Source organism: Gymnoscopelus microlampas (genome assembly GCF_963454915.1).
Source record: "Gymnoscopelus microlampas genome assembly, chromosome: 1".
Taxonomy (NCBI): domain Eukaryota; kingdom Metazoa; phylum Chordata; class Actinopteri; order Myctophiformes; family Myctophidae; genus Gymnoscopelus; species Gymnoscopelus microlampas.
Window position 1 is genome coordinate 34,142,831 of NC_139962.1, and position 16,010 is coordinate 34,158,840.

Here is a 16,010-nt window from a genome sequence, read left to right on the forward strand (position 1 = left end):
ATACTTGAGGTAACAAAGTAAAAGTACCCGAATCGTTAAAAATGTATAAAAGATTTTCGAGATTTACTGATCGACAAGATATTTTCAAAAATAGGGCTTAAGTGGTTAACATGGGTTTTGTATTAATAATCCAAATCTTCAAAGTAACTACTGTAACTAGAGCTGCATGGCAAATGATTGTAGTGGAGTAAGAAGTACAAAAGTATGTGTGGTGCAAGAAATGTAAAGTACCTCTTTTTGTACAGTACTTAACATACTTACGTATATAGTTACTTTACACCATTGTTAATGATACATCATGCCAGCTTCTTTAGTTGCTGTTTTTTTGCTCACGGATAGATACAGTAACATCATTACAAGCCTGATCTTATGTCAGTGGAGAATGCCCTTTTAGAGAAACACTTAATCCCAGAGTCAGATTACTTTATGACTGCGATATTGACCTAAAGTCTCTCCACATTGGCAGCTGCCTAAATGGAAGGGCTTTAAATAGATGGAAACCAACCCTACCAGCCTTAGTGAATGTATGGACACCAGAGCAGCACAAAACATGATGGTATTCTGACATTGGCTCCGTGTGAAGGACAGGTTGACTGGTCTGCACATTCAGTGAATTCATCATCTTTTCAATTTATGGAGATTCCCTGAGACAGATGAGTTTCATACATAATAACAGTCTTATTTTTCTTGATGCATTATCACTATTCTGGGTTTGACGTTGAAAAACTAAAATATATTCATGCAAAACGTGCTCCATGCTATGTCAAAGTTGGACAGATTTTGACAAATTTGCCCAGAATAAGGATGCCCGGGTTAATGTGGTTTACTTTTTTCCATTTTTGTTATTAAATTGCGATATTATCAAATATATCTATACATTTCCCAAAAGGAAATGCATGTTTGACTCTGACCAGAAGAAGGGATAAAACATAATCCCCCCCAAAAAAACATGAATGAACATGATGTAGGCAAATGGAACATATCATGATGATGAGTGGTCAACATGGATCTCCTTCATTTGGTTCATGAAGCAGACTAGCAGAGTAGATTTTATTTTCTCCAGATCTCACATTTTATTATGTCACGTGACTCAAAGCATGTGGGATTTCACTGATGCGTTTTTAATGGAAATTGCCCAGCACTGTTATTATTAAAATAAGACACACACAGCACACATCTGCAACGGCTTTTACAATGATCTGTCATAAACCATACACATACATACATGCAGTGCAGTGTGTAACAATACTGCACACATGGATATAATATTTAGAAGTAGGACCCATAAGCACACTGCGCTTTTAAGCACCTCAAAGAGTGCTATGATTAATGTGCATATGCAATTTTTCTTAACCCATTAAAACTGGGATCTGTGTAACCATCCACTTAAAACATGATTTTACATTTGGCTATTCAAAAATAGCAGATCTACAAAGCTCGAGTGCCGCGCTATGAGCTTGTAGAGGAACCAAAACCAAAGAATTGAACTCTTGTGTACTTGTATTATGACATGTAACAATAAAAGAAAAGTTCAGTCTTCAATCTCGAATCCCATAACCAAAACCAGCAGAGCGCGTACAGGCTCCTCTAGCCCACTGTCATTGTATCAAAATGGCTTCTTCTGTCAGCTCTGACTGGTCGGTGGAGGTGAACGCCTTTTGAATCCTCAGCTATTTAATTTGACACAGTCACTGACTGGCCACCTGTAGATGATGTATTTTGCCCCCCCCCCCCCCCCCCCCCTCAATTCCAAGCTCTATTGTATTACCAAAAAAAGAGAAAAAGAATTGGATGTAAAATCTCCAGTGGCCTGTGCTAAATTTACCTTAAACCAAATCACTAAAGCCTACTGGTGCTTGACAGTCTAGGCAGGTGTGTAGACTCCTCAGCAATATCCCAGGGAAGCCCGCTGGCTATACGCTCCGCCTTTATGCATTCTTATTTATTAATCTGACTGACTCTCTCTCTCTCTCTCTCTCTCTCTCTCTCTCTCTCTCTCTCTCTCTCTCTCTCTCTCTCTCTCTCTCTCTGTGAAAGCTTCTTGATCCACTGAAAGTCAAACAACACACGCAGCTACAAAGTCTATCTCTCTCTCTCTCCCTCTCTCTCTCTCTCACACGCTCTCTCTCACACGCTCTCTCTCTCTCTCTCTCTCTCTCTCTCTCTCTCTCTCTCTCTCTCTCTCTCTCTCTCTCTCCCTCCTATTGGCTGTCCCAGAGCGTCTCATGCTGAGGAAATGAGCTTGGGGATTAGCGGGGCTGTTCATTTTAAAGTTGACTTTAGTTGAACTGTGTTACACTGACAGCTCTTGAGAACATGTTCTTTGCGTCAGCAGGGTCGCCGCAGTGTTTCGCCCTTTGCAGTCGCCCTCTTGTTACCTCGGTATAAGACTCTAATAATAAGGCTTTAATAATTAATTCATTCATTCATTACAGCTGCTAGTAGATCCTATAGTACCGTATGTAAACACTGGAGAAAAGAAATACATGTACTTACACAGTAAAATCCTCAGTGTTAAAGGTAGGGTAATAGATACAGGGGTCTATCTACCTGTCTCTCCAGCACTTTACTAGAAACAGATTGCATTTTTACCCATTTATCAGCTTCAATCACTTCCAGTTTCACTTGGTTATCCTGTATCCTGTACATGTGTTTTCTCTCCTGATTGGATAAAAGTGGTATCCCGACCTGAACATGCATTTTCTGTTTAATCAAAGAGCTGGAGAGACGGGGATAGTATACCCCTGTTCATGAACAAACACTCTAGCGATGATCACAGAATATAGAGCTGCAGTATTTAACACTTATTCTAACAAAAATAAAATCACTTTATACTGCACCTTTATTTCACCAAATAACTCTACAAATGTGGGCACATGGACCTTTACGGGTTACATTTTTACCCACTGAAGAGTTAAATGAACACTGAGGATTTCACATTGGTATGCATTCGCTGTTGACACTGACGGAACACGATCACAGGGCGAGCACAGTTCTGTCTAGTCGAGTGTTAAGTGTCCTTGACACCAGTAGTCTCCCATCTCCATGCAAGTCAACACCCTGATGCGTTATTTTTATGATAAATAAGTAAAAAGCCTGAGCGAGGAATAAATACAAACTGTAAATAGAGGCTGACAGCAGATTTGCAGATGAAGGAGGCTTCAGAGGAATCTCCGCGGATTCTTTTTGTGTATTTGTATTTTTCGCTGACGGGTGCAGGCGGGGACGACGACTGGTTTTCGGTGTCAAGGCGTGCCTGCCTGCCAATCCCCCACACACACTCACACACACACACACACACACACACACACACACACACACACACACACACACACACACACACACACACACACACACACACACACACACACACACACACACACACACAGAGGGCCTCCTCCCCTGGGGATATGGATTGCTTATTAAATGGCTGTGCAGTGGCATGGCAGCTAGAGGCCACTCATGCAAACGCAGGACATCTCCTGTGGAGAAGGTGAAAGGTTTTAAGAGCAGAGATGGGCGCTTTAAATAATAATGATGTCCTTTTAAAGTTGGGGGTTAATGTTTTTGTGTGTGTGTGTGTGGGGGGGGGTTGTTTATGTGTGTTAGCGCCGACAGACAGCCAACAATCTTTTGTTTTTTACGGGCGTGGCACCGAGGGGGCTGACTCATCAAGAATAGGGTCTGTGTTTGTGTGTCTCAGCTTCAAATTTCTGGTGCACACTGCCTTTATAATATACTGGCTCTTTACTATATCACCATGTTTCACATTATCCTGTCTGTCTGTCTGTCTGTCTGTCTGTCTGTCTGTCTGTCTGTCTGTCTGTCTGTCCAGAGCTCATAAACTGCTGGACCAATAAGCACCACATTTCTTATGTGTACTATAGCAATGGGCTGACGCAGAAATCCACTAATGTTTGTATGTTTTTACTTTTTTCTATAACTTTTTTTAACAGAGGTCAAGAGGTCGGATTGTCATCAGCTAGACTCTGTCCGAGTCTATAAGGAAGCCAGTCTCTCAAGCCAGAGAACAATATATTTTTGAATTGCCATTTCTGTTAAGCAGCAATTAATTAGATTTACCACAGGATAAACCAGACAAACCTATAAGTCTGCAAAGACAAAACGGAAGCGGGGGAAGGTGGGGTATCCACTTTGACTCCCTTCTCATTTACAGCGCGTTTTATTGATTGATTGATTAGTTGAATTAGTCAGAAATCTAAACAGCACGTGGTACTGTAAGACATTAAAGCGATTCCTCTGTTTAGGGCAGAAGCATTTGAAAATTGAGGGCAAATAAATCCTTCAAAAAGCATCGTGTTAATGTGTGAATAATTTCAAAAGTGGGTCCAGATTCTACTAAATAAGTATTTTTAATTTCTCATTTATTTATTATTAATCAAAATAACTCATGGTGGAGACAAATCTGACGTTTAAGGGGGGACATACCACATGGCCTCTGTCTATTCCACACATTTTAAAAACAGCTCACTACAAGATACAAGCTCACAATGCATCGCATCATGATGCGTTGTGAGCTTGTAGATTGTCTATTTTTGCTTATTTCTTTGTAAAAAATATGAATTTGGGAGATAAACTTTTTATTAAATGTTCACAGAGTGATAAGAGAGCGGTAACATGTATCATAAGAGGCTATTTTGCCACGTCGGGGGGGTTTTGAGGACCCTTACGGGAGAGTACACAAATGGAATTTGGTTCTATTTTGTACACCCTCAGAGTTAAATTCAAGCCTCAATACGTAACTGTTTTTTAATGAATACAAATTGGGGTGGTTGCATTTCGTCTCCCTGCTCTGAGACATTTAGATTGAGTCAAAGGTCATGTCTCACCTAGACACAGGATCTGACACGGATTTTGGCCTGATGGTCAACATTCAATTCATCCCCTGAGCAAGCAGGCAGGCTCTATTAGCTAAATGGTAAACATTTCAGCACTTGCGCAGGAAACCGGGTTCAAATCCGGGGTAGAAAAGTAAAGTTACATAGTGCAGCTTTAACACCCAGGATTCTATACCGTGTAGTTTGGGGTCTCAGAGATAATAATGAAATCCCTCCAATCCTTCAAAAACGCCCTGAAAACCCACCTCTTCAATATGGCTTTCCCCAGCTAACTGCACACCTCCCTGTTCCCTGTTTCACTGCTCCACTGTTTTTATTGATTTCATATCATAGTCTTTGCCTTTACTTAGCCTTTTCTAAAAATATATATTCTTTGGGACTTTTTCTGCCTTTATTGATAGATATACAGTAGACTGACAGGAAATGGGGAGGGGGGGTGACATGCAGAAAAGGTTGTCGCGATCGGGATTCAAACCTGCGATTGTTATTATTATTATTATTGTTATTAAAATGGGGGTTCATGGCCTAATAATGCATAAACTGGGGGTTTGTTAAAAAGGTTAAGAATCATTGCCTAAGTGTCAACTTTGTGAGAATTCATCGGTATGCGGAGTGGTTCCATGTCCCCGGACATGACTTGATGCTGGACCGCGTGGAACTGGTACACCACCTTCAGACTCTTGTCCTCCCCCACACAGGGGTCGTAGAACCCAGGGAGGCCCGACTTTGTAACCTCTGCGAGTAGGAGCTTGGAGTCTTTCACCAGACACTGCAGTGGCACCGTCACATCGATGACCCCATTGGCCCTTTCGTGTTTCCCGTTGTTGTCCGGCACAAACCTGCCGTACCAAGCACTGAGGATGACGAGACCCATTATAGATTCCTCTGCTTCAATAATGCTTTGCACCGAGGCACGCATCAGTAAAACATATGACTCAGCCTCTTGCCTCTTCCTGGCAGAGCTCCCCCAGTGTTTTTCCAAGACTTGTTTCTTTTGGGCACGCATGTAGGGCTGGATTACGAGCTTTCGAAGAGCGAGGTAGAAGACCAGTGGTGCCACTGTGGCATAAAACACTGCACTGGGCAGCAGTTGGTCGGTCAGGCGGATTGGGAAGAAATACGCCTGAGTGGGCCAGTCAAGCGTATTTCTTCCCAATCTGTTTAATCCCAATCTGTTTAACTTGACTTTGAGAGAGACGCCGTGCATTCCGACACTAACGGTGGCCCCCAGGACACTGTGTTTACTGATATTTGTTGTAGCACCGTACTCTACTACAGTCCCAAAGAGTAATCCTGACTTTATAGATCCCTTGATCTTGGTTTGGTTTTGATCCTGGAATTTGTACTGGCAACCCATCCTCAGGTAGGTGTCAGGCATGCCGACCTGCACAGCGAATGTGAATTTGGTATGCTTGGTGTCCCTGACAATGCTAGTCTTCATAGATGACTCGACACCCCAGCGGCCACGCAGGTAACCCTTAGTATTGGTGTCTAGCTGACGACCCAGCACAGTGGTGACACAAGGATTCACCCCTTGGGATGAAAAATAGAGTTGAGACTCTGCGGTCAGGAAGCAGCGTCTTGCCAGTTGTCGGAACATATACAATCCCAAGAACGGTCCGTGAGTGTCTCCCGAACCAACCCTGAGCTCTCCCCAGCCTTTTGCTGAGCCGACTTGTCTTAAGCCCAAGTAAAGGTTTCCCTCTCCCTTACCATTGTTGCTCAACAGAGACCCAGAAAGAATGGCTGTGTGTCCTGTAGTAAGAGGAGCCTCTATAGATTGTGATATGTGCATCTTGATGATGTCAATGCGTGAGAGCCACTCACGCAAACTAAATTCCTCAAAGTCCTCTCCATATGGATCAAAGAAACTTGCAGCATTAATGTCCGCTCTGATCCTTGTCTTTGGGTTGGTGCTTTGCTGAAGCCGCATTTCCTCTCGCTTTCTCTGAAGATACTCATACTCGTCTTTGATTTCCTCTGGTGTTCGTTGCCTTTCCACCACCTCCCATCCTTCAAGATCTAGTCCCCTCTTGCCATAGATGTCATAGATGGCCCGGGTCTGTGGATCACTAAGAACTTTATAAGCTCGATGTACACAATGAAATGATTGCTCTGCTTGACGCTTCAGCTCCGGGTCACGGTGTCTGTCCGGATGATACAGCAAGCACAATTGCCTGAATGCTTCCTTTACCTCCTTCTGCGTTGCCTCTTTCCTGACATTAAGTAGAGAATAGTAATGATCATTATTACAAATCTCATCATTCTCAAACTCCGAAGCCATTTTTACAACTCCTCATTCTCCTTTTTCAGCATATGGACTTATTCTGTTTGGTAAACGGCTTTATCCTGACATCAAGTAGATGACATCATATTGGTGACATCAGTCTTGTCCAAAAACATGAACCTCCAACATCAGACCCCCCCAAACAGGACAGCCAGGCACTATAATGAGGAGGGTAATTAGACTCTGTCTAATTGCAGAGGTGTTGACACCTCTGCAACTATGTATTCCTTCAAACTAGACTTTCTTGATATTGGAGAGTGAGAGGGGGAGCAAGAGGGGGAAAAAGAGGGGGGGGGGGGGGGGGGATTATAACTCACACTATAATTCATTCGATGCTGGGTACCAAAGCCTGAACACTTTGATTGACGTGTCACAGTAACAGGCTTTTGCACATAATGGAGATCCCAAAACTCTCCCAAGTTGCATCATAAATAATTAACGTCATAGACTGGCCTCTCTGTACTCTGATAACAGGTACTGCACTAGTTTACTGTAATTCCTAGAGTGTTTGAGCGATGAGGATTTTACAGTGTAGGCCTGTTCATTCTTTACCCTAACATCACATCAAGTGATGGGTAAGTAAGTACTGGGAGCTGACGGTCGGTGTGGCACTCCACCTCAGCAATCCATCTCCCAGGGGTCTAGCGCATTGTAACGGGGACGGCTGATACCGACAATAAGCCTCTCCTGACCTACTTATATCAAGTGTTAACCTGGGCTCCTCTACAGGAGATCCTTGACAGCATCAGAACTAAAAGTCATAATGGAGAGCTTTAACCATTTTAAACCCTATATTGACCTGTGTTCACCCGGGGGTCTATACTCCCCCCCCCCCCCCCCCCCCCCCCCCCCGCTACACCGAATGTCTTTTTCGAAAACAGCTGATCTACAAGATCACAAAGTGTCGCGTTGCACCGCGACGTGAGCTTGTCTATTGGCTATTTTTGACATTTTTTACGGCAGTGGGGGCAGCAGTGTCTCCGGAGGCAGAGCGGGCCGCTTCGGAATTGGAAGGTTCCCGGGTTCGATCCTGGGTTATAGTGGCAAAGTGTCCTGGAATAAGACACTTAACCCCATAGACATGTAGCTCGTGATGAGCAGATTTCTGCTTGATTTCCTCTGCTGCCGGTGTGTGAATGTGTGTGTTTGAATGGGTGAATGTAAAGCAAATTGTAAAGCGCTTCGGAGAAAGGCTCAAGGCTCTATATAAATGCAGCATTTTACCATTCACCAGTTTTGCATCCACGGAATAGGGACGCTAGGATTCATGATGTGGTTAATGCAACAGTGAAAAGAGTTGCACTCTGTACCTACACGAGATGTAACAATAAAGAAACCTTGAACCTTGATACAGTATAATTAAAAGACACCACTCCATCACTGGCCCTGAAACCCACATAGTCCCTTAAATTGCTTTCTAAATGGGTCTATGTTACCCAATATGTGGTTTTCTCGGCGTGTTTCAACAAAGTGAAATGAAGTGGGTCGAGAGGAGGCAAGTAAAGAAGCAAAAGATTGATCGCCGTGCTCATTGGAGTAACACGACTCCAGTCATTTTCCTCTGCAGATTTTTATAGCATTTTAAATAGCAACGCGGTAATGGCGCACACACGTATAACAGGCCTCTTTTCACATGCGCACACACACACACACACACACACACACACACACACACACATGCACTCAAAGACACACTGACACACACAGACAAAGCACTTTGCGGACAAGATGCGGTCTAAAAGTGCTGGGAAATGAAAGGGGGTCGAAGGGATTAATTCTGGTCTCCAGAAATACTCCTTTGAAAGTGTATTTGTTTGCCACCTATGTAAACTGAGAGATAATGGTCCATTTTGGTCATCTGATCATCTCTAGATATGTGCATTCATTTTTTTTTTAGCTTTTTTTCTTTTACTCTTTTGTTTGACATGGACAGCACAATTACCCTGGATAAAACCGATGCATCTCAACATTTTGTCAACAGGAAGCTCAAACCGTTGTATTAGTATATAATTAATCACATGAACCAGTGTATATAAGCAAACGTTTGGCAAGAAATATCAGATCTGCAAGCTCACAACGTCATGTTGTGACACAAAGTGAGCTTGTCAACAAACATAGGTTTATACTACAGTACATAGGTTCAAGTGGTTAAAATGAGTCCTCTATTGAAATATTGGCATCAGTCTCTAGATGTACAGTACGGCAGTGAGTAGAGTTTGAGTTTTTCCCCTTTACCAAAAAAGACAGACTGAAAATCAATGAATGGAAGCTTGTGTAGTTGCTGTAGAGAGCTTTGACATTTAACAACAAATTCCGAAAACAGGGGTGAAATATAATTACATAATAATTTTAACCACTTAAACCCTATACTTCATTGACCAGGGTCCCTTGGGGTCTATAATCGGTCCCCTCCATTCTTCCCTATACGCACCAAATCTTTTACTGTGCATTATTGGTATTTCTGCTTGTTCCAGCAGCAAACATCCCCATCCTTTGCTACTGTACTGTATGTGTGACTTGTACATAATACTTCCCTTCCTTTGACAGGTAGGTGAGGGTTTGAATAATGTAGACGAGGGCCGCATTAGCATAAGGAAATGACTAACATGGCTGCGGGTTGCTGCTGTGCATGCAGGTGTCTCTGATGTAACACAGTGGCTCTCTGGCTTGTTGATGTATGCAAACAAACTCTGCCAGCAAAACTCCCCAAGATGGCCGCCCGCACACTGTTGTTTGGCCTGACAATAACAGAGCTGCCCGCGGGTTATGCGACCAGTTGTGGAAAAAGTACTCCGATGTTTTCTTCATTTTTTTTACTTCACACATTGATTGCCAAAAACAAAACATTCCGTTTTTACAAATACACCCGTGGAGTGCCATAAACGTAATATTCCATTTATTATTATTTCTTCCGCAAGAGCGCCCTCTTGCGGAAGAGGACTTAGGAATGACTTAGGAATGACTTAGGAATTATCCAAGGAATGATCCTAGGACCCTTTAAAAGGGAATTGACGGATGTGACGTCATCTCAAAAAACGGACGTGCATCCGCCCCAATGATGGGATCTTGAGAAAAAGGTTCATATCTCCATATCTTTATTTGGTGGTCAAAACAAGTAATTTTCAACGGGTGATCTCTCTACAACGGCGGATTGCGGTAGAAATGTTATCGATCCAGTCGTTAGACGGGACCCTTGAAAATCGCCCAGACACCGTTTGTTTACATCCGGGTCCTCGTTATGGCCAATAAACGGTAAAAAAAATAAATAATAATAATGATAAACTGGCACTGGCTATACCCTGTTTTAAAGAAACCTCTGGCACTCAATGTGTTATGTAAAAGTGACAATCCCACAATATAAAAACTATTCCTTTACAAGTAAAAAGGCTTGCAGTCAATTTTTTTACTTGATTAAAGAACAAAAGTATTGTCACCAAAATACTTACAGTACCAAAGTCAAAGTACCTCAAAATTGTACCGTCGCTTGAGTAAATGTGCTTAGCTTACATTCCACCACTGCAAACAAAGCAGGCCAAGATGGCCGCCCGCACACTGTTGTTTGGGTTAGACAACAACAGAGCTGCCGGCGGGTTATGACTTTTCCCACTAATGTCTTTGCTAAAGTCTGGCTAGTTGCCAGTAGGCAGAAGCAAAGCTGGCAGACGGCACCACATCAATATCTAAACTAGTCACCAGAGCCTGAATGCAACGATGGGGACTTTAAAGGTAGCAGCTGGTGCGTTGATGTGGGGCTTTCCCGCCGTTCCACCAGGGGGCTTTAGATTCATTTAAATGATAGAGATTACTTTTAAGCGCTTTGCGCATTAACCCTTTAAGACCGGGAACGCCTCTGTGTAACCACTTTAACCATTTTTTGAAAATACGTTGGCTATTCAAAAATAGCAGATATACAAGCTCATAGTGCCAAGTGCCGCGCTACGAGCTTGTAGATCTGCTATTTTAGAAAAATCGTGAACATTTGTGCAAATCTTTGAATATATATATTTTTAAATGGATCATTTTTTACTCAAATCTTTGCTCCTGGGGGGGGGGGGGGCTGGAACAAGATGAGGGTCTGTGGCCAAATACATATAATTGTGGGGGTCCTTGACAAGAAAATGTTTTGTTCCAGGGACCCCCAAAAGCAAGGATTTGGGTAAAAAAATGAGTTAAAACATATAAGATTTGCACAAATGTTCACGATTAAAACAAATAAATAGCAGATCTACAAGCTCACTCGGTGCCGCGCTATGAGCATGTAGATCTGCTGTTTTGAATAGCCAAAGGTGTAAAATAACGGTTTAGCTGAAAATCTAAAATGATACAGATGCAGGCCCGGATTGAATGGCTTAATTGATGTTGAGAGTCAGGAGATAGGGAGGCGAGCGGTTGCTGTACGTGGAATAGCTGTGTTGTATTTGACTGCATACAGTCAAATCCCAAGTGTTCATTTGACTGTGAGAGAGAGTACAAACGGAACCAAATCTGTCTAAAATGTACGTCAAATGGGTGTTTTTTGGTTCCGTTTGTACTTTCTCAGAGTTAAATAATTCCAACCCCCCCCCCCCACTCTCTCTCGCTGTCTCTCTCTCTGTCTCTCTCAAATGGGTTAATTTGGTTTCATTTGTACTTTCACCGAGTAAAATTAACACTCGTACTATGCACTTTTACACTTTTAGAGTGCGAGCATGCACAGTCCGGCGTGCCTTTAAAACATTTAACTTGCACGGACGCACACCTTTCAAGGCCTTTCAAGGACAGCAAGTCTGTGTTCCATCTGTCAGAAAGTACGTTGGGAGCATGACTGCGTTTGTGACAGAGCTCTGTTGGTTTGTTATCCGTTCAAAGAGCGGTACACTGTATATTCTCTCCTTTGCTCCTCATCCCAGGTGCCTTCAGACTCCCTTTTCTTAGGCATATCAAGTGTCTGCCTTTGATAAAAAAAGTATCACTGCAATGCCTGACCCCCATACTGAGAATTGTGCATTCAGTGAAATTCCCCTATTCCCTTCCTCTCTCATCTCTCTCTCTCTCTCTGCCTCTGCTCTTCTCTCTCAGGCCTCATTGTGATTCTTCCACCGCTTGGTTCCATCTTTCGCTCACTTAGCGGCCCAGGAGGTTCTGTCTGGGTCTCAGAGGAGCCCACTGGCGCCCGGTCAGAGGCCCTTTGAGCTGCCAAGCCAACAGAGGCCGCCGTACGCTCCCCACTGCCGTGTGTTCCTGTACCGAGAGGCTGCTGGGATGCTGGCACGGGCCCACTGATTTACTGCCTTTGGCGAGGACACTCTCCAAGGAGCTTCCATTCTGGCCGGGACATCATTTGTTTGGGACGCGTTTGGCAACGCTGGCATCTTGGCCCCCTTTGAAATGTGCCGTCCAGAGACAAAATAAATGAACGGTATCAAAGACGTGTCAACCATGATGCTTGGTTGTTGTTTTTTTTCCCTGTTTTTCATGGACGGCGGGGGAGGGGTGCATCGTGTCTGTGCAGCACAGTGTACGCTGACACGAAGCAGCACAGCAAAACAACTTACAACAATGAGACACATTTGGGGTCGTGGAAATCACCTTACAGTATAATTCCTCCACTGCCGCTATATGAGTCAGTAATTATGGTTACATGTCGCCTTTGGCGAGATGTCGGAATGGAAGGCGGTTACCAGTAATTATACTGTCTCTGATGGCAGATCAGATTGTTGCATCACATGGTTCCCAAACCTTTCTAGGCTGATGTAAAGTATACATAATCTGAACATGCATGGTAGCTTATTGTCAGACTTTGACAGACCATCAGCACACTGCCTGAAAGGATACTGTTACTGCCTTGCTCTGTAAAACAGTCTTATTGAACATGAGACCATTTATATAGGAGGCCAATCTATTTTTCAGCTCACATACGGAGCCCAAACATTACACCTCCAGTGTGATATGTACGTTCCAAAAAGCAAAACACAAAACATCTCAATGTGCCTGTGTCTTTAATGTGTGTCAGATGTACAGGTGTTTTGCACATGAACGTAATTTTGTTTTTTAAATAAAAGCCGACCCGGAGCAGGCTGACAGGTTATAGATTACGACGCAAATATCGATAAAAATATCTCTCTCTCCTATTCTGTCTGTGAGTCTGTCACTCCCTCTCTCCCTCTCTCCTCCTGGAATCATCAGATCTTGTGCTCAATGTGTCGCTTATTTGATCAATTATGCACAGCTGCATCTAATGATATCCCCACTGTATGTCAACTTTATCTTTGAATTTGCCATGTAATGCTGTTGTAGGACACTACTACAACATTACATTACATTACACAGCCTTACTGTGTAGGCTATCTATCTGTCGTTTCATGTTCTCTCATACACAATTACAAAGGACAGGAAAAAAGATGAATTGTCTATAATTCATTACCCCTGAGCTAAACCCAACTTGTAGGTATATTACCTGGTGTTGAATATGGTTCCGTTCCTTCTCTCCGTTTCCTAAATGCTCTCTCTCTATCTCTGTTTCTCTCAGGCCTATATGAAATGTAGCCTATTCGGTCATTTGATTGCTTGTCATTGAGTGACACCAGCTGACTGTGCTTAATGGTTGATTATGTGACACTGCAAAATAAATATGAGTGACTGATGCAACTTCTTGGATCAATTGTAGCCTAACAACAAAGCGAGACACGAGACTACAGCTCCTGCCCTGATCAAGAACTAAAGGCTCAGTTTTTGTTTGGAAAAGTCACATTATTTGTTAAACTCAAAAGACAAAAGAACACTCAGCAATGGCATTGAACATGAACTTGGATTTGGACCGTAAACTGGACTGCTTCCGAAAGGGCAGTGAAAAAAAACCTGACCCGCACATCACTAATCTCTGGGGTCTGTTTGTGTGTGTGTGTGTGTGTGTGTGTGTGTGTGTGTGTGTGTGTGTGTGTGTGTGTGTGTGTGTGTGTGTGTGTGTGTGTGTGTGTGTGTGTGTGTGTGTGTGTGTGTGTGTGTGTGTGTCTGTGTCTGTGTCTGTGTGTGTGTGTGTGTGTGTGCGTCCACTTTGAAAACCTGTGATGTATTTCAATCCCACCCTTTATTTGCCTTGGGTGAGGGGCTTAAAGATACGGTTGCACTGATTGGTCAGCTGCTGTATCCCTGGGGTTTATCAATAATCTATTTATTATTGACCTTGTCAGAACAAAGGTGCACTCAAACAATACAATTCATTTTTAAAATGTATACCGTATATGATTCCATCTCTCAAACGTAAGTGGTGCAGTGACACTAATATGTATGTTTGTGACACTAGGCCGCTATCTTTCTTTGTTTCTTTTAAAATGATGCTTTGTGGGGCAACCATAGACAGGCGGCTCATATCTCTCTGTTCCTCCATTCCATTGTCATCTGGCTGACGTCTGTGTGTGGGTACGTATATAGACGGGGGAACGTGAACGCTGTGGTTGAGTGGCAGCATTTTGTTTTGCATTTGTCTCCATACAGACGCAAAGCTGTCATTCAAGGTCCCATTGAAGATTGCTATCAAATGTAATCGCTTCAAAGCTTATTCCCTTAGACGGCCGCTCACAGATACTGCTTTTTTCAGGTGTCTGTCAAATAGATATTGCAGCAAAAGATTAAAATATGTGAATTTAAATATAGAAGGGCACAGATAGTTGTCGTTCAGATTTTGGTTTCATTATTTTCAGCAGCATGGCTCCATCATTAAAGGCTATTTCCTCGGGTGGAGGAGATAGAGTATTATCACAACATTTGGATACACCGCTAGCTATAAATCACTTTCTTTGTGGTCTATTCCTTCACGCTAACACAAATATAGCTGAAAAGCACCAAAAGTGGTTCTTTGGTTCGTAATTATTTGAGAATCTATTTAGAACCACCAATACTGTTTTATATTGGATGGAATGAAATGGTCACTCTCCTTTCGGCCTGGTGGAGACAATCAGTAGTTGTTAATTATGGTTGATTAACACAATCCATAGCCCTCAACATGAAGTGTGGGACTCACAGGGGGCAATTGAAAAGGATCAGGGACATTAAATAAATGGATAAAGTAATAATTAATATATATACATGCATGCATGCATGCATGCATACATACATACATACATGCATGCATGCATGCATGCATGCATACATACATGCATGCATGCATGCATGCATGCATACATACATACATACATACATACATACATACATACATACATACATACATACATACATACATACATACATACATTTTGAGCATACCATTATTGTCAAAAGTGTTAAAAGTTAATCAGTTGCCGTATCGCAACGTTGTGTGAGCTATCGGCTATTTTCTCAATTTTTCCTTCTTCTTTTTCAAAGCCCTTTCACAATATGGGGTCCACAGCAGGAGCAGGTCTGTTTTAGCCATTGGGCCGCCGGGGCCGTGGCACAGGGGCCCTTGGCTCTCAGGGGCCCTTTGGGAACTGGGCCGCGCTGCCGTCGACAATTTATTAAAATGAAATGTATAGGTTAATCAAATATCAAATGAGTGGGCCCCTCCTCTGTATTTACTGCAGTGATTCTCGCTGGGTTTGAGGCTCTGACAAGGGCTCCTGGAGCCCTTCAAGGCCCCAGGAGCCCTTGAGGACCACACACACAAAAAAAAACGATTTGCAAAAAAAAAAAAACGATTTCCAAATTTTCTTTTTAGGGGGGGGGCATAAACAATTGGCGGCCCAGGGGCCCGTGCGGGGGTTAATCCGAGTCTATGGCTATCTGGGCGCCGTTGGGAACCCCTGGCCTACAATAATGTAAATCTGACGTTCAAACCAACGTGGCATTGTTTGTATGGTAACCTGGACTAGCCGCAGACATTTCTGTTCAGCAAATTGTCCCCTGAAAAA

The 16,010-nt window shown here is 43.0% G+C and overlaps 1 protein-coding gene across 1 annotated transcript; it reads right to left on the reverse strand.

The window, feature by feature from the left end:
- Positions 1-5,433: 5,433 nt before the first annotated feature.
- On the reverse strand, positions 5,434-7,143 carry LOC311043487 (dnaJ homolog subfamily C member 11-like; the record flags this gene model as incomplete). Its single annotated transcript, XM_084054746.1, has 1 exon — positions 5,434-7,143. The coding sequence occupies one exon, from the start codon at positions 7,141-7,143 to the stop codon at positions 5,434-5,436; it is 1,710 nt and encodes a 569-aa protein (XP_083910872.1).
- Between the last annotated feature and the right edge of the window lie 8,867 nt (positions 7,144-16,010).